General features: G+C 44.5%; 1 protein-coding gene across 1 annotated transcript in view; it reads right to left on the reverse strand.

The window, feature by feature from the left end:
• Positions 1-212: 212 nt before the first annotated feature.
• The window catches only part of LOC147747517 (di-N-acetylchitobiase-like), a 144,980-nt gene continuing 120,294 nt past the window's right edge, over positions 213-24,898 (reverse strand). Inside the window, exons 5-7 of the mRNA XM_086953982.1 lie at positions 23,885-23,982; positions 21,451-21,600; positions 213-2,203 (exon numbers count right to left, since the gene is read on the reverse strand). Of these exons, the coding sequence (XP_086810108.1) occupies positions 2,003-2,203; positions 21,451-21,600; positions 23,885-23,982 (449 nt within the window). The 3' untranslated portion in view covers positions 213-2,002. The remainder of the gene's footprint in view (positions 2,204-21,450; positions 21,601-23,884; positions 23,983-24,898) is intronic.

Here is a 24,898-nt window from a genome sequence, read left to right on the forward strand (position 1 = left end):
GATTCACGGTTTTCACTTTTAATATATATTATTTGTTGTGTACATTGGCCAGTGTGATGAACCAAACCGAAGTGAAAAAGCGAGTCGATGTTAGCACCACTTCATTTTAAACTTTGAAAAAAATACTACAACATGTCTAGATAGTACATCCCTGCAGTAAAAAATAAGCTTGAACTTCCATACACACAAGAACACACAATGTGGACATAACCTTGGCTATTATTTTCAACCTTTATTTGCAGTTGTTAACAGCAGCGTGGGTCATAAAACACAGGATTAGACCTCTTTACTTCACTTCACAGTAACTCAGGTTCATACTGTCTGAGAAATCAAAATACCTACAGAAGGGGAGAGAATGAAACAACTTGTACACAAGTGTCATTGTTAAAGGTAAAAGGTCTCCTGGGTCTAAATGCAAGTACATTCAAAGGTCCATTCACATTCTCTGGTCACAATGAATTCCTGAGAGACGCATAGCAAGATTTCTGAAACAAAGGCGATTTCCCCTAAAACTGACAAATATGCGAATAAACCTAAATGCTGTTGCTTCACGCTTATATATTTCGCAGTACGACCTAAAGACCAGTGCTTTGCTATAGTGCTTGCATACATAGGAATATGGGAAGGGCACCCTATTGTCCATAGTGGATGCTACCTTGGCTCGCGATGACAACTCCAATGATATGCTATTTTATGTGTAAAGTGCACACATACAAGCGCTTCCTGTTGCTGGAGGAACACGATGGGCGGGATACCACATCGTGAGGAAGGTTATTATTTTCTGTTAAAAGTCAGGGGGCATAATACCAAGCAATAGCGATAATTATCGCCATTGCTTGGTTAGAGTGAAACAATTAACGCTGAGCTGCGGCGATTTTTATTGCAGATAAACCTTGGTATTACCAAGGTTTATCGCAAATGCGATAAAAATCGGCCGCAATGCATGAATATCGCTGAAAAGTCAGCAATATTCATGCATTAGCGAGCTAATGCTCTTAGCCATGTTATCCACCTCCCATTGGATAACATGGCTAAGAACTGCTAAGGGCAGGTGTTAGCTTTTGGAGATATTCGCGCTTAGCGCGAATATCTCCAAAAGTTGGTAATAAGAGATAGCGATGTTAGCGACTGTTTTCAGTCGCTAACATCTTGGCACGCCCACTTTGCATGTCATTAGTGATAAATATCACTTACATGCAAAGTGGGGCCCAAGATGGTCGCTATCTCCTACTAGCTGTCGCTAACTGGTGTTAGCGACAGCTAGGTAATAGAGAGATAATTTTATCTTCGCTTTCTTGGCTTTTAAAGCCACAAAAGCGGAGATAAACCCCCTTGATAATATGGCCCCAGGTTTTTAAGGCACGACTAAAATGGATTAAACTTTGTTCAGCTTAAAGGCCATAGGGTATAGAATTCAATTATATGCCTTCTTCTTTCCTGTGGCCTATCAAAGGAGCCACGAGCCCGAATGAATGCAAGATAACTAGGCCCCCCATACTCTGGTTAAGTTGCAAAAGCAGCAACTAAATTGGGGTAAAGTAGGCCCCCCACTACCCTGGGCCCCCGTGCTGCTGCCTCTGCTGCACTTATGATAACTGCGGCCCGATATTTACAGATATCTACAACTTCTTAGATGATTAATTGCTTTTACATATTAAGGCAAATATAGATTCACTAAAGCACATTCAGCAATGCAACCTTGTGGAATGCTGCAGGCCAGGCAGTAATTCGCAAAATATGTACAATCCTGAAGCTTTATGTTAAATATGGAATCCAGTTATTTTCTTTAAAAACTTAACAGTGAACACATTTTATAAAAAATGAAAATATTTTAGGGCTTAAAAAGGGAGAAATTGGTTAGAAAATTAATATGCAGAGCTCTTTAAAAATGTAAATGTAAACAAATTCAGACAAGAATGTGTTGCTGTAACTGCAGAAAGTAAAACCTCTCAAAATCCAACAGGCAGGTGGTTTGGATGTGTGTTTGAGAGTGAAGACCTTCCTAGTCTTCCCACTGATATGGTCTCAAGGCTTTCCACATGTCTTTGGTTTGTTGTACGGCTTCAGGGTCATCTGAGTAGTCCAGACAATCCGCATCCCACATTCCAATGCCACCAAGGCCCCGCTCCTTCACATACAATGCCTTCATGGAAACACTCTGCGGGTCGTCGTACCAAACCTGATGCAATGAGCCTGTAGTATCCTGTAGAGATGGTACAAGCACATCCAACTTAATGTGTCATTTAACATTGCGTACACCTTCTTGAAATAATAATTAAAAAAATATATATATTTAAATATGAACAAAACTAGTTTTTATCTCGCATATTAAGAGGCCACTGATAATACTCAACTTCACACATCCTTTAACTCAATATAAAACCTTCTCACACAAAACAACATAGAATAATATAAACATACTTCACAGCACACTACAAACCTACACCACATCCCACCTTCTACCTTTAGATCACTGTAACCCACAACACAATACACTATCATACAGTGACCACACCATCCCTACAGGTAAATCCTTTCCAAAAATCCTCAATGGCCACATGCCAGATCACAACAGCAGAGCACTTCACTCACACCGAAAGAAAGACACATAGATTTGAGATGCTAAATGCCTTTACACACACAGTTTTAAGATCCTAGACTATCCTACTTTTGTTTGGAGGAGGATTGCTAGGCCCAGCTCTCCCCACAGAGCACCCCAGATGTTACTACCTATAACACGAATTCTAAAAAAGCTTACAGATGTGGCTAGACAATAGCACATGCACCTCATTTGTCAACCTGAAGGAAGTGACCCACTTAGGGCCACCAGGGTCACCTTCGACTACCTCTCAGCCTTCCATACTAAATGAGTCGGAGAGACAGTAGAGAATATACATCAATAATTATTTATTAAATGCACTCAGAGCGAGGCTCCATCTGCCCAGTCTCGAGAGAGTGCTATAGAGGGAATTGAGGAACAGCAAGCGTAAAGATACATTATATGCATTGCCTGGTCAACTACTACACACCAACAGTGGAATTTTCCCAACAGATGTGGGTTAACAACGTAGAGGCAGAAAAAGGCTCCCACTCTTGTATCTTGCACAGCTAAGAACATATTCAAGGCTGTCCTACCCTCGGCTGCGATCACACTACCAGACAGGTGGGAGAGACGGTCTAACAAGGAGAAAACTATGCACTGGCACAAACAGTTATTCATTACAGAAACGAAACTTAGGAAAGGGCATTTCTCGGAAACAGACAGGATTAGTTTCGAACAGTATACAAAATGGAGCTTAAAAGAGAAAATGGCGTAGCAAATGCTAACTTATGCACGGCATAAAAAGGAGCATCCACGAATATAATCTATTACCTTGCACATGTTCTGCAGAGGATCGTAAGTTGCCTCTTTATACAGCAACATTTTATATTAGGACACAGGACTAAGACAACAATATGCTGCCAACTTATACACTGCTGATTATTTAATGTTTTATATACTTGGCTCTAAGCTCAGGGCACAGAGTGTAGAAAACAACTTCAGCCATTGAATCAGCCAGGCAAACAGGCCAAATAATAAACACATACTTTATGACCCCCCGCATCCGAAGAGCGACTACAGGAGGAAGGTCCTTCTCCTACCTGGCCGCCAAGACCTGGAACGCCCTCCCGACCGACCTGCGCCTGACCCAAGACCACCTCTCCTTCAAGAAGAAGCTGAAGACCTGGCTGTTCGAGCAGTAGCGGCACCCCCCTCCCCCCAGCGCCTTGAGACCCTACGGGTAAGTAGTGCGGTCTATAAATGTCTTTGATTGATTGATTGATTGATTGACCGTATAACTAACAGCCTCCACAAGCCTCATTATGACATAACAATCATAAAACGTTCTCAAAATCTCGAGAGGTTAAACAACGCCAGTTATTATGAAGTAACTCCACCCCATTTCCATGCATTGGTCATTATCCCATATATGACATCATTGTTGGCATCATGTAAAATGCAACCATTAACATATTTTTTCTTAGTTTTTTTAACAATAGATAAACCATTATACTGGTCAAAAACAAAACGTATTGGAAGATGATTAGCGAACATTAAAAGAAATAGAGAATGATGCTGACACCTAATAACAAATTGACTGGGGCCTAACAACTCCCTTATGCACAGACATCAATGTAACCTGATTATATTCATCTGCTTTTCTTCCCAGGCTAGAATAGAGACCAGGGTTATCACTGTTTCAGCTATTTCCTGCCCCTATCTGGTATATGATCTGATACAGGTTTAAAGAACTGGTTTTGATCAATTTGCCCCAGACATGCCTCTGATCGCAATTAAGGTACATTCTTTCCTCAAAGTAGTAAAGTGTTAAAACACCCTGTACACATTTTCTTATGTCTAGATAGTGGGCGTCTTGCCAAAGATGAACAATTTGCAAAGCACGCCATATAGTACCTGGTAATTCCCATCAGAATTAGTGTGGGATAGAAAATGATCGAGAGATTCACTGCTGCAATAGTTTTACACAGGACAACTTCCTAGTTTGTGTTTAGTATTGGGCAAGTGATGAACATATGAACCTAGTCAGCTGCATGAATCCGACATCGGAAGCAGAGCTGAGAAGAAATTGTAGTTTAGCTAAAGTAACATAAAAATGGAATTGTATTTTACATATTTGAACTGCGAGTACTAAAGTAAGTGCACATTCAGCAAACAAGTGGAAGTGACTCTGTAAGATCTTGAGTGACTTCCTCTTATGGTCAAGAAGACCATGTTTAAGTACTATCTTCTAGTTTCAAAGGAATACATCATAATACACAGAGATCTTAAGCTGTGGGTGGTTATACCAATCATTCCATTTTGGGGAGGCTCTAGCTGATTAAGATTTACTTTTCTATCTAGTGAGAAAGTCACAGGTTAGTAAATAGTGTGGTCCTAAATTTCGTAATGTGATCTTTTAGACGTGGCCCTTTTTGCAGGGTCATCCCGGAACTTTTTGCCTTCCACCTGGTATTTTTTCTGACAAGTCGTTGGTGGTTTTAGGACTCTGAGCACTGTATCACTACTGTCCAGTGTTAAAGTGCATGTGCTCTCTATGGTAAACGTGGTAAGATTGGTCTACACCTGTTTGGCGTATTTTATTTACCTATCAGTCCCTTGTAAAGTGGTATCTCATATACTGTTCTGACCGATTTTTTGCCCCTTTTCTTGAGTGAAGGTGATTGAAGGTGACTTTAGTCTGCTATCATTCTAATAGGAGGATTAGAACCTTTGACAGGGCCTATTTAAAAGGCGTTTAATGCAATCCCCTATTCTTCCTTTTCTTTTAGGGCTTATAAATCTATGTTAAGGGATAGATTCCTTAGTATTAGTAGTAATCCGTCCTTTTATGAGAGTGCTAGTATATTTCTGATGGAGTTATGCTTATTTCGGGCCTTGTAGGCCTCAAACGGGAGAGACTCCATCTTTCTTTCTGCCCCGGCAGCTTGAGATGCTTCTAGGTCAAATGTAATGTTTTAGTTATGAGGTGTTGTTGGCTTGGAGAGAACCGGCTCAGGCTGGCCCTTATCGAAAGACTGTATTTTTCTTCGTACTGAAGACATAACATCAGGCCGGCCGGCTGAGAACGTGTCCTTGGTACGGGGAGGTTCAAGAATTTGGTGGGCGGCAGGTTACTGGCCGTAACTTTCCATGCAAGAACAAGCTTCCATATTAGCGAACGCATGAGGTAGTGAGTCAGTCAGTTCGTAGGCGGCAGCTAGTTGTTAGCATCAATGCAATTAGTTATTTCAGGGCAGACAGCCGCCATCTTGAAGTCCGAGAAAGACCGAGAAGCTAATACTCTCTTAGAAAGACTGAAGTCATTTTAGTTGGAGCAGCTGGCGAGCTTTGACATTAAGATCAGAGCATACGGAGTGAAGCAGTTAGTTGAGAGAACGAAGGCCAAAGTGGTAGAAACTGATTTATAAGATCGAAGCTGAAAAGTGAAGACAGTCCGTGATTGAGAGGAGAGAGGAGTAGTGCAGAACAGCAAGAGAGCAGCTGTTGAGACAGAGAATAAGAGAAAGGTTCCAGTGACTTGGAGGGAAACGGAGGAGACAGAGCATAGCGGTGCAGACTTGTATCCGTGACTGCAGAGGTGTGATTCTAAGATGAGCCAAGGCACAGACGAGAAGGGAACCCAGATGACTGCTGAGTCCAGACTTCATATTCATAAGGTGATGTCGACCCTTTCTTATTAGTGTGCACACACACATTCTAACCTTTCCTTTTCGTTTTCAGGCTATGTGTTATAGTACAGTATTATATTGTTGATATTGTTAATGAATAAAGATACCCCAGTTCTTAGTGAACTAGTGTGTATGTTTTATTATCTTATGGTAAAGTTAGCCTTTCTTCTAGTCAGATGCTGTTATGTGAACGGATGCAATTCCCGTCCAGGTAAATGGTAACTGAATAATGAGGGGGAGAGGAGCTCTTGAAATAAGGAATAATTCCTACACAATGTAATTTGGCTATTACCACAATACACATATATATAAGACATTCCCGATAGGTATTAGATGTATGAGAGAAACTTCCCAACAGAGAGAGAGCTGAAGGTAGTCATAGGAAAGTGATCGTCGTTGTGTAGCGGCGTTAATGAGAGCATTGACTGTAGTCAATGTGTATAACCACAAGATTGTGGCTTGAGTGAGCACTTGGAGGATACGGTGCGTAGTGAGATCGCCTCTAGGGGAAGCGGCGTTAATGAGAGCATTGATTGTAGTCAATGTGTATACCCACAAGATTGTGGCTTGTGTATGTATGAAATAGTGAGAGCACTGGGAGGACACAGTGCGTATACCCACAAGATTGTGGCTTGAGCGAGCACTGGGTGTGACCAGTGTGTAATGGTAAGTAATCAGAACTGCCTCAGGGTAGATTAGTCTGGGCCCATGTGGCCGTGAGACTATATTGTATGAGTGTGGTGTTTTGGAAGATCTAAGCTTGTATATTGCTAATTCCCCATCCTTAGGTAGGAACACAGATACCTGTTGTAAATAGGTCCTAAGGAGGGAGGTGGTTACGTTTCGGCTGGGTTAGTGGTGTCTTGGTGAGCTGATTCTATCTGGTCCGAAAATCTGGTTGTTACATATACCCAGGGCCAGTAAATGTAATGTTACTGGTGGGCTTACACCGCTGCTTGCGCCACCCCCCAAAGTAGCCTATCAAACCTGTCTCAGGCCTCTGCCATTGCAGGGCCTTCGCACACAGTTTACTGCCGCTGTGACATAGCACATAAAGTGGGTGCTACATCTATGACTCACCTTTTACTCCATATCAGCCACCCCTAAGGTAGGCCCTAGCTAGCCATGTGGGCAGGGTGCACTATAGGTGAGAGGTAGGACATGTGCCTTAACTGCGTGGCAGGTCCTGGTAGTGAAAAACAGTCTATTTGGTTTCTCACTGCTGTGAGGCTGCCCTCTCATAGGAATGCATTGGGGATTCCCTGATATACGTTTCAGTGGTAATTCCTGATATGAGAGGAGTAGCGGGATCAAGTTTGGTATGTTTGGAATAGTGTTAATAAATGCAGCGTAGTGGTGTTCACAGATTTATTATCACTATTTTAGAAATGCCACTTGTAGAAGTGTGCATTTTGTGCGTGCTATGTGTCTTTGTGCATGCCTGCTGTGTTTTGCATGTCTGGCTCTGGATGACAGGGGCTGGGGGGAGGGTGGGGGGTTGTAGTGGCGCCAGAGGGGCTGGGTAAGTCAGCCCTAGGCTAAATAGGCTGATCTGCATTTGAACTAGTGGGAGAAGTAGCACCTGGACCTGAATAGGACTGTGCCTGCCTTACACAATGCTGGCTCCGTCCCCCTGTGGTGTGTCTGGGGCCAGATCCTACACTAACAATGGGGACTGTTGTGCACTTGTTAAGTGCCCCCAGAACTGGTTGGGACTAGGTCCAGTGCCCTCTGCCAGGGCAGAACAAAGACTGGAAGTAGTATAAGTATTGGGGCTGTGACCCCATGAACTCATGCTTACTTGGAGCTGAACAGCCGCTGTCGGTAGTGGGATGACCTGCAGGGCGGTGACGTGGGGAGGGGGAGGGGCAGGGTGGGGGGTAGTAATGTATGAATTAGGGAGTTTAACAGGTAAGTAAACATATAAATAAATAAAACGAATTGTGTACTTACCTGTAAAACTCCATAATCCATACATTACCACCCTCCACCCTGCCCCTCACCCTCCCCACGTCACTGCCCTGCAGGTCCTCCCACTACCGACCGCGGCTGGAGCTGAAGGACTGCGGGCGCCAGGAGGAACTGCCACAAAGGACTCCCCCTCTGCTGGAGGGTCCTGTGAGCTGGCCTGCCTGGGCCCAGCTCTGACCTGTGTGCTTTTGAGACTTGGGGCTCTGCAGGAGTCCTAGGTGTTGAGCGCCTGGCGTGGGCCTGTGCTTCAGGAGCACGTGGTGAGTGCTGTGCTTGGTGCACCACCCTGGAGCGGGAGGAGCACTTTGTCCTTACTGTACCCCTCAGCGCTGTGCCTGCGCACCAGGAGTGCGTGGTGGGCACATTTACATTTTATTGCTTGAGCCCGAAAAGGGGGCTCCAACTGTGCTCATAACGAGAGCTGTGCCCGGGAAGGAAGTCAGACAGCATTTGGGCCTGATGGTGGGCAGGGTCCACGAGCGAGACACAGAGCGGGAAGTTAGGCGGCTGCTGCCTGGTTGTGGGCGGGCCCCCCTGCAAGGAGGAAATCCAGCCTCGCGGATAAACCCTCAGATGGGGGGGGGGGCCGTTGAAGGTTCCCAACGAGAGTGTGGTGGGCACTCTCCCCTTTGTGAGGCTTAATGTTGTTGCAGCGCAGCGAGGAGCCGAAATCGAGGGAAGTCAGGCCAAGCCACCCTGACTGTGGGCGGAGCTTCCCCCCGGGGGACCTTTGCCTGGTTGTGGGCGGAGTCCCTCGAGGCAGATTGTGGCAGAGCCTCATGGACCTTTGGTGTAGTCCAGGGGAGGGTCTGCTCGCCTGCAAGCAAAAGACCGGAGTACCCTGGGTGAGGAGCCCTGTTGCCTGCATTTTACCAGAGCCTTGCGGGCTCCACTCCTCAACTTTCCGCCTCCCCCTGCCTGGTAGAGGGAGAGGCGTACCACTCGCAGCAGACACTCTCTCAGGTCAGTGGTACCTGAGAGGGTTTCCCGCGACGGTGAGGTCGCCGACGTTGAGCCTGTGTCTATGGTTCGAGGGCCCGTTGCAGACCTGCAGGGGGCATTGTTTTTCCTACATCTGCAGCTAGGGGGGGGTAGTTGGAAGTCTTGTGTCTGCAGAAGGGATCAGCAGTTGGAAGAGCCCTGAGCTTTGGACAATGGCATTGCGGGGACGCCCAGGACGGCCCCCGAGGATAAGGCCAGAAGCAACGGAGGTTCGCCCCTATGTTTTGGATGGGCGTAAGGCAATTAAGTGATGTGTGCATCTTATCAGAGATTACAGTGCCCTAATGATGGGGGTTTACACCTAATGCTTCCTATTAGGGTGCACTGACTATTAGGATGTTTGCCTAATATATATGTGCGTAATGTTTCATGCTACTGTTGGGGATGTATGCCGAATATCCCAGACTAGGCCATCCTGTGATGATGGCGATTACAATATGTGCACTGCTACTGATAGTTTATACATAATGTGGTTGTGCTAGGTGTACCCTTACCAATAGTTACTGGTTGTTTTCACTAACTGTGAATTATGATGGTGATGACAGTGGCCCGATTGGCCCTGTCGTTTATATAATCCCCGTAAAGTCATACCAAGTACCAGGTGGCACAGTGTATATATGTGATTACGTTCTAATATGTTTTATGAGTAATACAAAGGCTATTTTTTATGTAACCTTGTGTGGAGTTTCTTTTGTGGTGTGCCTAGTGAGTTGCTGCTGTGTGTGTGTGTTGCGCAAACACTTACACATTGCCTCTGGGATAAGACTAAGGCCCGCCCTAGCCAACCAGAAATCCCATTTCTAACATGATCCTAAAAAGATTTGGAAAACAACCCTGGAAGTACACTTGTTAGAGTAGTTGCATGTCTGATGTCAGCCAGGATGAGCTCCTGGGCATCAAACATATTTGGGGTAATTGATGGCTGTTCCCAATTGGTGAATATCCATGAAGGACGATTTATCATTACCATTCCAAAGATATAAAATATGAAGTAGCTACTCCTTTCTGATCAGGCATTACCACTTAAAAGTGTATAAGGGAATTCCCAATGTTAACCTATGAGAGGAGTGGGCCTCACAGTAGTGTAAAACTAATTTAGCTGTTTATCAATACCAGGACATGCAAAACATAAAAGTACATGTCCTACTTTTTATTTACGTAGCACCCTGCCCTTTGGGCTACCCAGGGCCTATGTTATGCGTGACATATGCAGAAAAGGGGGAGTTTAAGGCTTGGCAAGTCATTTTAAACGCCAAGTTGAAGTGACAATAAACTGTACACACAAGCCCTGCAATGGCAGGCCTGAGATAGGTTTGAAAGGCTACTTGTGTGGGAGGAACAATCAGGGCTGCAGGCCTACTAGTAGCATTTAATGTACAGGCCATGGGTATATGGAATATAACTTTACAAGGAACTTAGAGGTAAATTAAAGATGCCAATCATGCATACACCAATTACACACATGTTTAGAGAAGAAGCACATGCACTTTAGCACTGGTCAGAGGTGGTAAAGTGCTCAGAGTCATCAGGCCAACAAAAAGATTCAGCAAAATGTGGAGGTCAAACGCAAAAGGATTAGGGGAAGACCACCCTAAGGATGACAGGTATAACAGGCACCATAAAGAGCATATTGAAAAGGATATGAGGGGCAACCTTGATGAGTGGCCTGAGAAAAATCAAAGGGAGGGGACTGTGGATTGTCTGTTAATTGTGAGTACTGTCTGAGGAGAGTGGTAAACTGCAGCGGAAAGCCCACTTGTCATTAGAACCAAGAAAGATGAAGGAAACCACCAGCTGAAAAGCCTTTTCACAATCTAGGGAAACCAAAGCTGCAGGACGTTGTATTGTTTGGGCTTAATCTACACGCCAATTGAAAAGTTGGCGTGGCATGTCGTTTTTCATCCCAGGAGAAAACTGTGTTTCCAGGGCGACATGAGATGTACCAAGACCTTTCCTAAATAGCTAGCTAGCAGTCTGGCATAAATCTTACTATCTGGGATAAGCAGTGAAATGGACTGGTAATTGCATAGTGCTGAGATAGGCTTACCTTTTTTCCAAGAAAGCTATTGTTCATGCTAATTGCCAAGATACAGGAATGGAGGCACCCAGCATAGTATATTGCATGAGGTAAAGCATGACTGGCAATACTTTTTTTTAAAGTTAGTAAAGAATTCACTTGATAGGTCAATGGTGTCTGGAGTCTTGGTGGAGGGGGCACTGGATATTACTTCTAATAGCATGGCCTGAAAAACTTGGGTCATTAGGTGTTTGATTTTCATGGAAGATAGTAAAGGAATAGAAAGGTGATCTTAATACTGTTCTTTCAGTGCCTAAACCCTTCCCCCACTGACTGTGCCTTCCTTAATGACCTAGATCAGTTGACTGGGTGTGAGTGCTAGCAATGTTCAACACTCCGTCCATCATCCCCTTTGGTTTTGTTTTGTTCGCCCTAAGTTGGCAGGGTATGCCCAGATGTGGGTCCCTTGCTCACTTTGCCACTGGATTCAAGCTAGCCTGGCAGTTGACGGCTGATTACCCAGAAACCGGTCCCAGGATGCTTGTTTCGATTCCAGGGAAGACATGGCTTGGTAGTTTGGGCTGGACTGTTCTCAAGAGGCACAGGGTCAGATCGATTTGCATATGGTCATATCTGAACTGGGGTGGCGGAGTGAGCTACAGAATGATGCTGGATTAAACCCAGATCAGTTGACTGGGGGTGAGTGCTTGCAATGTTCAACACTCCGTCCATCATCCCCTTTGGTTTTGCTTACTTAATGACCAGCATCAAACAAAGGTACTCTTTGCACATGACACACATGATTACTCACCTCCCTGTCCCAAAAGCGGTTTACCTCCGGAGCCACTCCATGAGGCGATGAGACTGGTGATGGATGAGCACAGGCAATTGAGTGGCGAGGGGATTGGCAATGACTGAGATGGGTTCAGGTCCAGACACCTGCAGGATGTATAAGCAGCTCAACATAGAGAGATAGCCTGTTTCCTCTTCTCCTAGAGATTCACCATTCCCTGACCCAGGACAACTCCTCCCTCCCAACCTGTTATACTCATCTGTTCCTCCCATAGAACTACCTCTGTTGCTGCCCTGTGTGCTCTCCAAGGAGGAGTCAGGCACCGCCCACCGATTTGCACGCGCCCACCGGAGAATGTGGTGCAGTTTATTATCCCTAAGGGCTCAGAGCAGGATGGCCAGACCTTATCCCCTAACCCAGTCGATTGCGAGCCACCAGTAGCTCACAGACACCTTCAGAGTAGCTCACAGCCTCGAGTTCATTTTTCATTCAGCACAGGGTCACAATTTCCTTTTAAAGTTAAGGGAAGTCTGTATGTATTGTAAATTATTATTTTCAGGCTGCAGATAGAGGAGCCTGATAATGAACAGTGCTGGAGTTAGATTTGCCATTTAAGAAACCCGTGCAGACCATAACCGTGTGGCTGCGATCCGGCAGAGTACAAATGGGATTAATTGTCAACAGAGAGACACATGCATATTGTTACAGATCGACCCCTGAGCGTGTCCATTATCCTGAGACACGAACCGGCTGGTCCGGACCCCCCCAGCACGCCGCGGAAGTGTTTGGACCTCCTGATCTCCACAAAAAGCACACGCCAGGCTGTTTCCAGATCACTGAGACACCAGGATCATACTGCTCCCACCATGGGCGGTTTTAAATTGTTAAATACCAGGCAAATGTAAACATTGTCAGTCCCGATGATGATCCCAGGTTATTTAGAGCAAGGGATCGAAACGCCGACTTCTTCTAGTGCCCCCACAACTTACCATTGTGTATAGTTCTGTTGTGGCCAGCACTTTGGCAATACTTCTAAACTGAAACACTGACCTGAAAGTGGCCAATTTCGCTCTGCCTTTGCATGTAATCTTTGCATGTTGTATGTGTTCCTTCCCCTGAACTTTCCTCCCAATTATGGTACAGGACTGTGTCCTACTACAAACCAATGTTCGAATATCTTTTGTTCTCATTTATTGTGATTAACTACAAAATAAAATCCTGGTCCGGCTGTACATAGGAGTAATATAGCTACCTATCACGGTCTGTATTCTATTATTTCCTTGACTTCTCAAGTGCTAAGGACCTTTGTTCTTTGTAATAGGAGTCAGATTTATGACCCAGGGCACAGAGGTGAAGAATTGAAGCCCTGAGGTATTTAAATCTTAGATAAACGTCCTTGTCAACTCAACATCAATCAATCAATCAAAGCATTTATATAGCGCACTACTCACCCAGAGGGTCTCAAGGCGCTCGGGAGGGGGATCCGCTACTGCTCGAACAGCCAGGTCTTGAGCTGCTTCCTGAAGGCGAGGTGGTCCTGGGTCAGGCGGAGGTGGGTCGGGAGGGAGTTCCATGTCTTGGCGGCGAAGAAGGAAAAGGACCGTCCCCCTGTGGTGGCTCTTCGGATGCGGGGGACGGCGGCGAGGGCGTGGCCGGTCGATCGAAGCTAGCGTTTGGGAGCGTAGAAGTTGAGGCGGCTGTTGAGGTATCCTGGTCCTTGGTTGTGTAGGGCTTTGTGAGCGTGGGTGAGGAGACGGAAGGTGATTCTCTTGTTGACCGGGAGCCAGTGCAGGTCTCTCAGGTGTTCGGAGATGTGGCTGTGACGGGGGATGTCCAGGATGAGTCGTGCTGAGGCGTTCTGGATCCGCTGAAGTCTCTTCTGGAGTTTGGCGGTGGTTCCTGCGTAGAGGGAGTTGCCGTAGTCCAGACGGCTGGTGACGAGGGCCTGGGTGACCGTCTTCCTGGTCTCGGTGGGGATCCACCGGAAGATCTTACGTAGCATGCGCAGGATGTTGAAGCATGACGAGGAGACGGCGTTGACTTGTCTGGTCATGGAGAGGGAGGAGTCCAGGATGAAGCCTAGGTTGCGTGCGTGGTCTGTTGGTTTGGGTGCGCTGCCTAGGGCGGGGGGCCACCAGGAGTCGTCCCAGGCGAAGGGTGAGGATCCCAGGATGAGGACTTCCGTCTTGTCCGAGTTCAGTTTCAGGCCACTGTTCTTCATCCATTCGGCTACCTCCTTCATCCCTTCGTGAAGGTTGGCTCTGGCGGGGTCGTTGGTGAGGGAGAGGATCAGCTGGGTGTCGTCGGCGTAGGAGATGATGTTGAGGTTGTGCTGGCTTGCGATGTCTGCGAGGGGGCTCATGTAGACGTTGAAGAGGGTTGGACTGAGCGAGGAGCCTTGAGGAACGCCGCAGATGACTTCAGTGGCTTCAGATCTGAACGGAGGAGGCAAACTCTCTGTGTCCTGGATTCCGACGTTGCTGAGTCGCTGCACTAGTGTACGGTGGCAGAGCACCAGAACAAAACCATGCTTCTGAATGGGAAATTTAAAATGAAGACTTAACTTAATGATTAAGTTAATTCTTCATTTTAATTTGATCCCATTTCAAAGTGTCAAATTACAAACATCAGGCCTCTTGCTCCCAGTGGCCAGCACTTTCCCCATATTTATAACTGAAAAATACTGTCATTTTTTCCCAAATAGAAGTGGATACAAATATTTCTATGAAACATTGAGTAAAGGTTTTTATCCACTTTCAATTCAGCAAATGACATCTTAATATTTTATGAAGCCTGTTTCTTCACTTTAAATTCTCCTATTTAAACATATAAAAGCATTTTTCGGTTGTAAATATGGCACCATGACTACAGGGCATTTGTACACAGCAGGCATTTTGCTCCTAGTTTGGATGTACTCTGCCTCAGACACCTTCGATACCAGCCCCTTCAAAAATGATTCATACTTTTTTATAATTTTGTTTTCACATATATTGTTGTGTCTGTCTTTATGCAAATTCTGTACAAATACGCCTGCTGATGTTGCTCTGCTAATGTTGTTGGCGATGTTTGTAAATGCAGATATATCATATATGCATTTGAGGACAAACTATACATATTTCCAAGTTAAGGTGTAGGTGCACTACAGAGGATGTAAAGCACAAGGGTCGGTGCATTGAAATGTATTGTGGCAAGGGAGTGCAGTTAGGTAGTATTGCACATTAGATTGTTTGAGCACATACATTAGCACTTAGATTAGAGCACATACATGATGTTGTGTAGTATTTGAGGATAGTGACAGTGAGTAGAGTGTGATGCCCATTGGGGAGAAGGAGGTTGTTGGCAGCCATACCTACGCAAGCGAGGGCATAAATTGAGGCCAACATCAAGTTGTGCAATGAAGCAGACGTGTGGGTGGAATTGGGGACCTTGCAGGTACCTTTCAACCAAATGTACCAGAGACATGACATGATCCTGCTAGTTCAACCAGTTCGTGTTAGCAAGGGCCCAAATGAGTTGCAGGATGTCATCACCTCGTATTCTCCTCCCATACTAAACAAAGATATTTCTTGTAAAACTCAAAGAGGCTGTTGAGGAGTTTATTCTGGTTACCAGAAAGCTGGCTGCTCCTCTCCATCACATGTTTCTGGATCCGTAGATTGATGTCCCTTGTGCCCAGGTGGTTGTTGGAGTGTATGGACCCCCCCCCCCATGTTTTCAATTCAATGTCATACAGAAGCCTGCTGGTTAAAGAAGTTCTCCTCTCAGATATCAGATCCTGCCCAAGCCAACCACGAAAACATGCCTGACATCTCACTTGCCTACGTTCTTAAATGTGACATTCACTGCAGACTTCTTGGGGGAGAGGGGATACAGTGGAAACCCACGTGTAGGAGCTACTCCACGTTTTTACACATACACCTGTCTCCTCTGAATGAGACTAATCTGGTTAAAGGATGTGCAGCTATCCCCTGGCTTTCCAGTGAAAGTGCCTTACCTTCCCATAATATTAAACTAGTGATGCAAGGGTCTACTCTACCATACGCCAGTTAGGAAATCAGTTCTCAAACCCACTCATTAAGCGTCTCAATTCCTCCTCTGCACTTGGCCATCAAGCTTAATGACTCATAACAATGGGATGAATCAAGCAGCAACGCAGGAAATTCGAGGGTTCTAGACGCCATGCTTTCTTCACAGCGGGGTACAACTGCATTAACACTCCAAAGGGAGGTGCTGCTCCTCCTCCAATGACGAGTGGGGATTGAGCCAGCAACATGTCCACTTCCCCTTGGCAATTTCAGAGCTAAAAGTCACAAAAGAAAAATCTAATTTGGGACGGAATTTTTTGACTTTTCTTGTAAATCTTGCACTTTTTCATTATTTTTTTAATTTTTGGAGATTATACAGCACAAACTTGACCCAAAGGTATTGGAGCACTTTACATGAGCACCAGTTATGTTACTTAAGGACACATTCATTTTTTTGGTAGGCAGAGGGAGATTAAGTGATTTGTCCGAAATCACATTATGTGGAGTCAACCCCAAGGCTCGAACCTTGGTTCCCAGCTCCAAAGTCGGCAGCTCTGGCAGTGAGACCACATCTTCTCCCATGACATGTTGACGTATTGCATTTGTAATGATTAATCGGGCAGCTGCTTATACCATGTTGGGGTAAACTAACACTTCATGGCGACTGTGCAATTATTAATCCTGGAGTTGCAATGGGTACCTTTGAGCATACTCTAAGTAGGTCTGTGATAATTCACGTGGGAATGAAAGCCTGCTATTATAGGGTGACAACAGTCTGTACATTTCACAGACTGTCTGTAATTTGGATCTCACGTCCGTTGTCCATGACGATCCCTTTTACGGACGCCTTTTGTCTGTAATTTTGGGCATTGGGGAAAATCACTGTTTCCCTGTCAGAAGCCTCAGCTCCCTCATGGGGCAACTTCGCACTCCTCTGAGCACAAGAGCAGCCCCACCCCATTGTCATTCTGTCTGAAGCTGATTGCCACATACAGAATGACAATGGGCGAGTCTGTGCTCTTACTGCATATGGAGGACCTCCTTCAGCCTCCCTCTAGGGCAGGACATTCATTCAGGTGGAAGAAATGAACAAAAACACCCATGCTGCTTGGTGGGAATCCAGTTCATGAAAAGGTGGTGACACAAGTTTAAAAAAAGGGTCTCATCATTTTAAAACTGAATCATTTTCAATGTTATATTCATCAAAGCCATGGTTGCTGCTTTTTTTATTTTATGCAACTAGCGACCATTGACAGGTCCATTAGTTCTGGCTTGTAGGTGTAACACTACTTGTTGTGTTATATATCTGGATGCAATGACAGAAGCAGCAAATTACCAGTCAGGCACAACACTATGCTAAGCACAGATGTTTAGCTTAGGTGTTTTAAGCCACACCGTTAATTACATCGAACACCCCTTTCGGAGAGACCCCCCAGTTTTTTCATACCACTTAAAGCCCTAAACAACACCATGTCACAGTGGCACTGTACATTATGCATTACTCATGACTTCCACTTTTTCGGATTGCCTATGTACTGGGGCATAGTGAGCCCTCCCCCTCCCACCCCTTGATTTAGCAACTACAGGAGGGGTGAATTCCTTGATGGGTCTCTTCTGTCTTCAACTCAGCAGCCAAAGGCTCAGCTCATAATTAATGTGAAAATGTGTTTAAGTGAAGGGATGGGTGGATGGATTAGTGAAAGGGTGAATGGATGAATGAAAGGGTTATTGGATGAATATTGAGAGAAAGGATAGACGGTTATGTGAGTGGAAGGATGGATGAGAGAACAGGTAAATAGAGGGATGCAAGGGTGGAAGGATGGGTAAAAGGATGGATGGATGGATGAGTGAAAGGGTGGATGACAGGTGAGTGAATGGGTGGATGGATGAGTAGACTGATGGATGGATTGATGAATTGATAAGTGAAATGGTGAATGGATGGATGGATGAGTGAAAGGGTGGATGCAAGGCTGGATGAGTGAGTGAATGGGAGGGTGGATGGACAGAAGGGTGGATAGATGAGTGAAAGGGTAGATAGATGAGAGAAAGGATGGATGGGTAAATGAAGGAGTGAAAGGGTGGGTAGATGAGAGAAAGGATGGATGGATGACTGAAAGGATAGATGAGTGATAGGGTCAATGGATGGATTCATGAATGGATGAGTAGATGAATGGGTGGATAGAAGGATGGATGGCTAAATGTAAGAGGGATGGAGAGAAAAAAGGGAAAATGGATGGATGACTGAAAGGCTGAATGGGTGGAAGGATAAGTGACTGGGTGGATGAATGAGTAAGTGAAAGGATGGCTGGATGGGTCTAAATGTAGATGGCTGGATGGATGAGTGGAAGAGTGGATAGATGAGTGTACGGATGGACAGGGTGAAAGGATGAATGGAGGGGTGGATGAGTGAAAGGGTGGATGGAGGGAAGGATGAGTGGAATGATGGATGGATGGAAGGATAGCTGATGGATAGGATTGCAAATGGTTGAATATTGATATGGATGGGCACTCAGATGGAAGGACAGAATGAACGGTGAAAGACTGAATTATGGAAAAAAGAATGATTACACCTTGTAACCCCCATTATCTTAAGTACATTTCCTATAGATTGAACTTCATATTTATATGAGTCATTGTCTCTATATAATATGTGTGTGATGTAACGCACTCTGACTCCCTGTCCTACTTACTTGGGATGAGTAGCACTATAAAAGAAATTAAATACACATGAGAGAGGGTCTATGTGAAGAGGAGGGTCATCCTAGGAGGGTGGTAGCAAGGCCGGACTGGCCGGATCAGGCATAGGTCGTTTCCCTGGGAGGCTGGAAAGGTGGGGGGATGCTTTGTTACAACAAGAAACCCTGCACATTTGCTCGAAGCTGCGCGCATACTGAAAACCCATGATGTGCACAATTGTCTCAACCTAATATAAACTTCTTTTCACTTGTACTTAAGTGGTTGTCTATTTACTTAGTTATATACTATTGCGCGACCTCTTCTGCTGTGATTGTAAAACTTACCCTTGTCCTGAATTTTGACCTCCTGTCCTGAATTTTTGTTGTGAATTTTTACCATTTGTCCTGAATTTTTACACTCACAGTCCTGAATTTGCACCCATGGCAGTTGGTCACCCTATCTGCTATATCTATAGAGGTGGAAATTCAATGATGCTTTATGGACATTACATGGTATAAAATATATTTGTACACCAAGTATGTAAGGCTTATTTTAGATACTTTATGGTAATACAAGCTGAAACCCCATTTTCACTTTGGGGAAATCTAATGGAAATTTCAAAAGCAATTTATGGCTTATCTGATTGAAGTTTAATGGTGCTAAGGCAACTTAATATGTTGAATCCACATTTTGTTAGGGTATTGGTGGGCATATTTGCCTGAATTGTTACTATATTTAATAATGTATCATTTTGCAAATAGCTTTAGAAGAGGGCACCCCAGACCACTTTGTTATTGCTATTTCTTGTACTTTTTTATTTCACAGGTTTATGTCCAATTGCAAGGTGATGCAGGTATGCTTAAGCTTTAACGTGACGTTCAGCATGCTTTCACCATGCACCTACTTGCTTTGCATTATTCTTTGCTACTCTAATTTAGTACAGTGGTTTCTATGTCATGTTTGTCAATTCAGTTCTCAAATGCATTGTTTCTTGACCTTTCTCTGGCTGTGTGGGCCTTCTGTGCCTACACTGTTAGGTGCGTTGTGTTATTCTCTTTATTTTATGTACCTTCTTTCCAGGCAAGTTTTCTCATTTTTAAATTTCAGAACCCACATAAGTTACAATTAATCTTCCAGTGGACAGCCCAATAGATCAAACCTCTGGGAGGTAGGAAAAATTGTCACAGATCACGTTGGAACAAATCTGTGGTCTGGTCTGTGCCGAGGGTGGAGCTCGAGAAGGTTATACAGTTTTTGCCTCTTGTTAACACTGCTTACAAGCTTACTTTCATCGCCTGGTCACAATGAATGCGTCAATGGGTAGAAGGTGCTGGTTTGGATCAGTGGCATGGTGAGTTGAGATGTTACATTTGATTGTATAATGCAAAAGAAAAATGAAGTAAACATACATTGATATTGGAGGATGTGCAGTCTTGTTGTGGGGTGCATGAAGTATACCAGCTACTTCTACTGGCCTACTGTGCAAGCCTTATCCTCTGTGGCACATTTAATAAGATAGAGATGGCGGGATCTGCCCTCCATAATGAGGAGATAGGACAAGTACATATCACAGAATGCCAGTGACTCAAAGCAATGGTGGGAGAAAGAAGGCATGGATGGGGGAGCTGAGCAGGAGGAAGGCTCTAATACAGAAACTGGGGAAGGGATCTCTGATTCAATTAAATAGAGTTAAGCACCTGCATACTGAGCGAGGAAGAGCAAATACTGTACTGTACTGACAGCAGCCCTTCACACGAGGACTACAGGCGAGAGCCCAGCAATGAAAAGCATGAAAAGCAGATCTGCAAACAGACGAGTAGGGGGAGATAAGGACAAGAAATGGACCCGGGAGAGCTTGCCCCATGATTTCAGAGGTGTGTCCAAATGTATATTGGAAGAGGAGATCGGTCTTTGGGACAGGGATTGAAGCAACAGTCTGGACACAGAGGGTAGAGGTTAGCGGTTCACCAAGAACGGGATGTAACACAGATTAAAAAACACGACTCAAATAAGTAGACAAGAGAAAGGAGACTTGGAAAAAGAGATGTGTTTGAGCCTCACAAAACTTTAAAAGAGCAGGTTGCGAGGCCTGTGGCTCTGCCCAACCGCCCTTAGTGCAGTCCATTTGTATATTTGTATGTTGAGTGATCAGGTCGAACAATGTGCGGCGGAAATGACAGTAGGTCAGTGAGGAATGACTAGATTAGACCACATCAGTAACTGGGGAGGGGCGGGAAAAATGACGCTAATAAATCTTCAGTCAGAAAATAACTGGCCATAATGCCATCGACAACAGAAATTAAGTTGGCTACATTATTGTATTTGTTGGTGGCATGGGTTTCCTTGTACTTAGAATTACACAATTAAGTAAGCAAAGCAGTCAGACCAAATATGGCGCACACTCACTTAATTCTAGCCAGTGAGCTCAAGCGAGGCAAACCAGAACTCATTTTAGAGGATCAACACTTATTTTCCCACAGCAAAATTTAAGCATTGATGAAAAAGAATCTGAAAGAGTGAATAAAGAGGCAGGGAGTGTCTGGTGGTGAATGAAAGGCAGAAGGTGGTGTCACGACTACCCAACCTTGGTATTTGGCAACACCAATTTTCGATAGCGCCGACCACGTGCTTCTGAGCAAAACTTTGGTCTCCAGCACTTATTCTGTTGACAATTAAGCACTGCATACATCTATATATTCACACTTGAAAGGACTAGGGACAAAAAGCGAAGTTACCTTGTAATCAAAATAGGGGGACTTTACATCATCATCCCAGAGTCTGCCAGTTAATGATCCATTTACTTGTTTCATAAGTGTTTTATAGCAGACCTGATTGCCTACTTTGATTTTGTAATGCGAAGTAAGTTTAATAGTACACACACGCTCCTGCAATAAAAAAAGCCAAATCAGTATTAGAAAAGCATACATAAATATTTTAAAAAGCAAGTTGATCACACCAGTAAATGATTTTCAAACATTTGCAATCTAATGCTAATTCAGGTTATTTCAATAAATGCTAGAAAGAAAAAGTTGGAAAAATTAAAACTATGGATGACTATTTTATCTTCTATGTTAAAACTTGGGCTTCTGGGATGCTATGTGTTCCCCCCTCTAGACTGCTGTAGGGGGAAGTGCAGCCCCTGCCCTGCAGCCAATATATACCCGGTATTTGTAAAGCACAAACTATTCACCCGGAAGGGTCTCAAGACGCTGGGGGCCGTCGGGGTGATTAAGTGAGCTATTGCCCAGAGTCACATGGTGCTGAGCTGATCTGCCTCCGGCGCTGGGGTTCCAACCGTGAGCCACGCACTCCGGAGTCAGCCACCATGGCCGCTACGCCACACCTCTCTCAACTCTGACAGAACAGGTGTCTTTGTACCTGGAACTACTGGTTGTAGAGTTTTCAGATCTGCTAATTCCAGGGTCAGACACTCGGGGTTTGAGAGTTGGGGCATTTCACCCAGAGTTCGCTCCACGGTATTTCACCCATTATTATTGCTGTGGGTGAAATACCCCAACTCGTGATGAGGGAGTAAGGTACCAAAGTGGGGTAATCTGCTGCAGACACTAAGGTTTGAGGTATGACCCATTAACTGCTGTATGGCTCATTGACCTCCTTCCCCAAGACAGAATAGGAGTCAACTTTAATTTGGTTAGATGGATCTGTGGAAATAGAGTAACAAGGAGAGAGATGCATATGTAATCCACTTTCCTTTTTGAATGAGTGCATTCCACGGTGAAGAATGGCTTTTATAGAAAAATGAAATATCTTTTTTCCCCTCATGACTGATATGCAGAGGTTTCATTAGGAGCAAAGTGAACATGGTAGCTTTGCTTTAGCCATTTTCCAGAGTTCCGCGAGTTTGTGTTTTTACTTTACATGAAATATTCATTCTGTCCAGAGCACAAGGAATCAAAGCAATTATAAATTGAACAAGGAGATGGAAGGCTAAAATTGATGCTTAGTCATTCTAAAGAAAATTGTGAAGGGCGCCTGGGTTTGACAGGTGAGGGTGACAGGGTCCAGGGCTAAAAAGTGACTGTACCAGAGACTCAGCAAAAAAGGAGTAGGTTCTGCAGGAGAAAAGCCGCTGTGGATGTGAGAGCAATAAATGGAATGGGCTGATGGTTTTGGGGACCAGAAGAACCAAGTCTCTTCTGCCAGGTTCTCCAGAGGACGTAGAATAAAGAAAACGGTTCAGTTAGAGAGACCCATGCTCTGAATTAACAATTCCCCCTTGTTGTCACATGAAGGGCTGGGGTCAGCTAACTTGCTGACCCCCTACTCCATCATAGTGTGACAAAGTGTCAAACAGTGACCTTGGATTTGCATCCTGCTACATGCAGGGTTCCACAGTGAGACCATGACTGCGCCAGAGAGAGCTCAATAATGCCTGCCAGATCAGCACAAGTGCACAGTGGGACTCTCTGCTCTGGCCGTGCGAGTGACAATCAGTAGTTACAGCCAGTTATTAGTGTTGAGTAAATAATGTAACATGCTGCTATGTTGTTTTCTCAACACTAATGGGCTGTCAGAAAAATGGAAAGGTATTCACCCATACAGAGGAGGCACGACTGAAGTATTGCATCAAAGTTTTGATGCCATTTATTGCTACAGGCGCTTTAGACTGCCCTATCTCAGCTTCTAAGTTCTCTGAATGCACTTTTTCTTTGATAAGAGATACCAACTTAATGCTGCACAATTGGATGTGATAGGTATTCTATGAATGTTTGGGGTATGATTTTGAATAGTTTAGACAAACACGACTAGTTACTCATCAGCTGGATAAAAGACCCACAAACCAGTTACTGCACATTAGAAGTGATTTGCACCTGAACCCCGCCGAAACCGGAGAAAGTAAATATTGACCCAGTAATTACGATAGATTATGATACAAGACTCTTGATTAACCATGAACACGACAAACACCTAAATAAACAGGCAAATTGATTTAAATTGCATGGGGGCAGGAACATTCTAGACAAGCTGATCGCCGGCAAAGTAGCATTTCTGAGAGCCCCAAAATGTCTCGTCCGAGATCAGCGGATGCACTGGATCAGGCAGAGACCTAAAAAACGCCCCTCTAATCATGTGCATCTAATTCTAACTAAACATTGGCAACTATGGAACCAAGCAACAACAAGTAAGATATATGTGATTTGCTCTTACCTTATATAAATTATGGCACACGTAATCATAGCCATACCAAGGAACACCCATCACAAGTTTCTTATGATCAATGCCCAGATTAATGTAGTCCTCATATCCTAGTTGGACATAAAGTACGAAATATCAGAAATTGCTAATTGAAGTAAACTAGTAATAAACAGAATAAAAGGTGCTTGCTTACTTCTCTTTAAATATTAACTTCAACAAATATCATTCATGGGTTGATGAGCATCCTCACAGACCAAACTGTTTTTATCAGGACTTGCTAATATCCAGTTTTAATATCACAGACTGTGAGGTTTCCCCACACGGAGTTCCATCAGGATTGTGGAATACACATGGAAATGTCTGTAACCTTGAGTGGCATACAGTAGAGTAGCGTAGAGTGGAGTGGAATGATGTAGAGTGGAGTGCTGTAGAGTGGAGTGGAGTGGTATAGAGTACAGTGGCACAACATAGAGAGATGTAGACTAAAGTGGCGTAGAGTGGCATTGTGTGCAGTAGAGTGGTGTAGAGTTGCATGGAGTAGAGAGTGGTATAGAGTGGCTGGGAGTAGAGTAGAGTGGTAATAAATAGAGTCGATTAGAGTGGAGAAAAGTGACAGAGTCGGTGGCATAGAGTAGAGCGGAATAGAGTTGCACAGAATAGTGTGGCATAGAGTGCAGTGGGATGGCATAGAGTAGAGTGGCGATAAGTAGAGTGTCGTAGAATGAAGAGGCATAGAGAATAGTGGCGTAGAGTGGAGTGGTCAAATAAATAAAACAAGAGAGGAGCACCACAAACCAAGGGAAGGAGCACCGTTTTAAACAGTAAAGTAAAAACTCCCCTTGGGAGGTCAGTGGTTCACACTCATATATTCCAAAGCAACTTGCCCAATCATACATCAAGCTGACAACCCTCCTCAGCCTTAGCAAAACAAAGCTAGTACCACATAAGTGTCAGAATATGCAGAGTTTTAATGAAGCGTTTGCCAGCACTATGTTACATTAATAAATCACAACTAAAAGTCTATGT

The sequence above is a fragment of the Lissotriton vulgaris genome, chromosome 1_1 (genome assembly GCF_964263255.1).
Source record: "Lissotriton vulgaris chromosome 1_1, aLisVul1.2, whole genome shotgun sequence".
In the NCBI taxonomy this organism is placed as follows: domain Eukaryota; kingdom Metazoa; phylum Chordata; class Amphibia; order Caudata; family Salamandridae; genus Lissotriton; species Lissotriton vulgaris.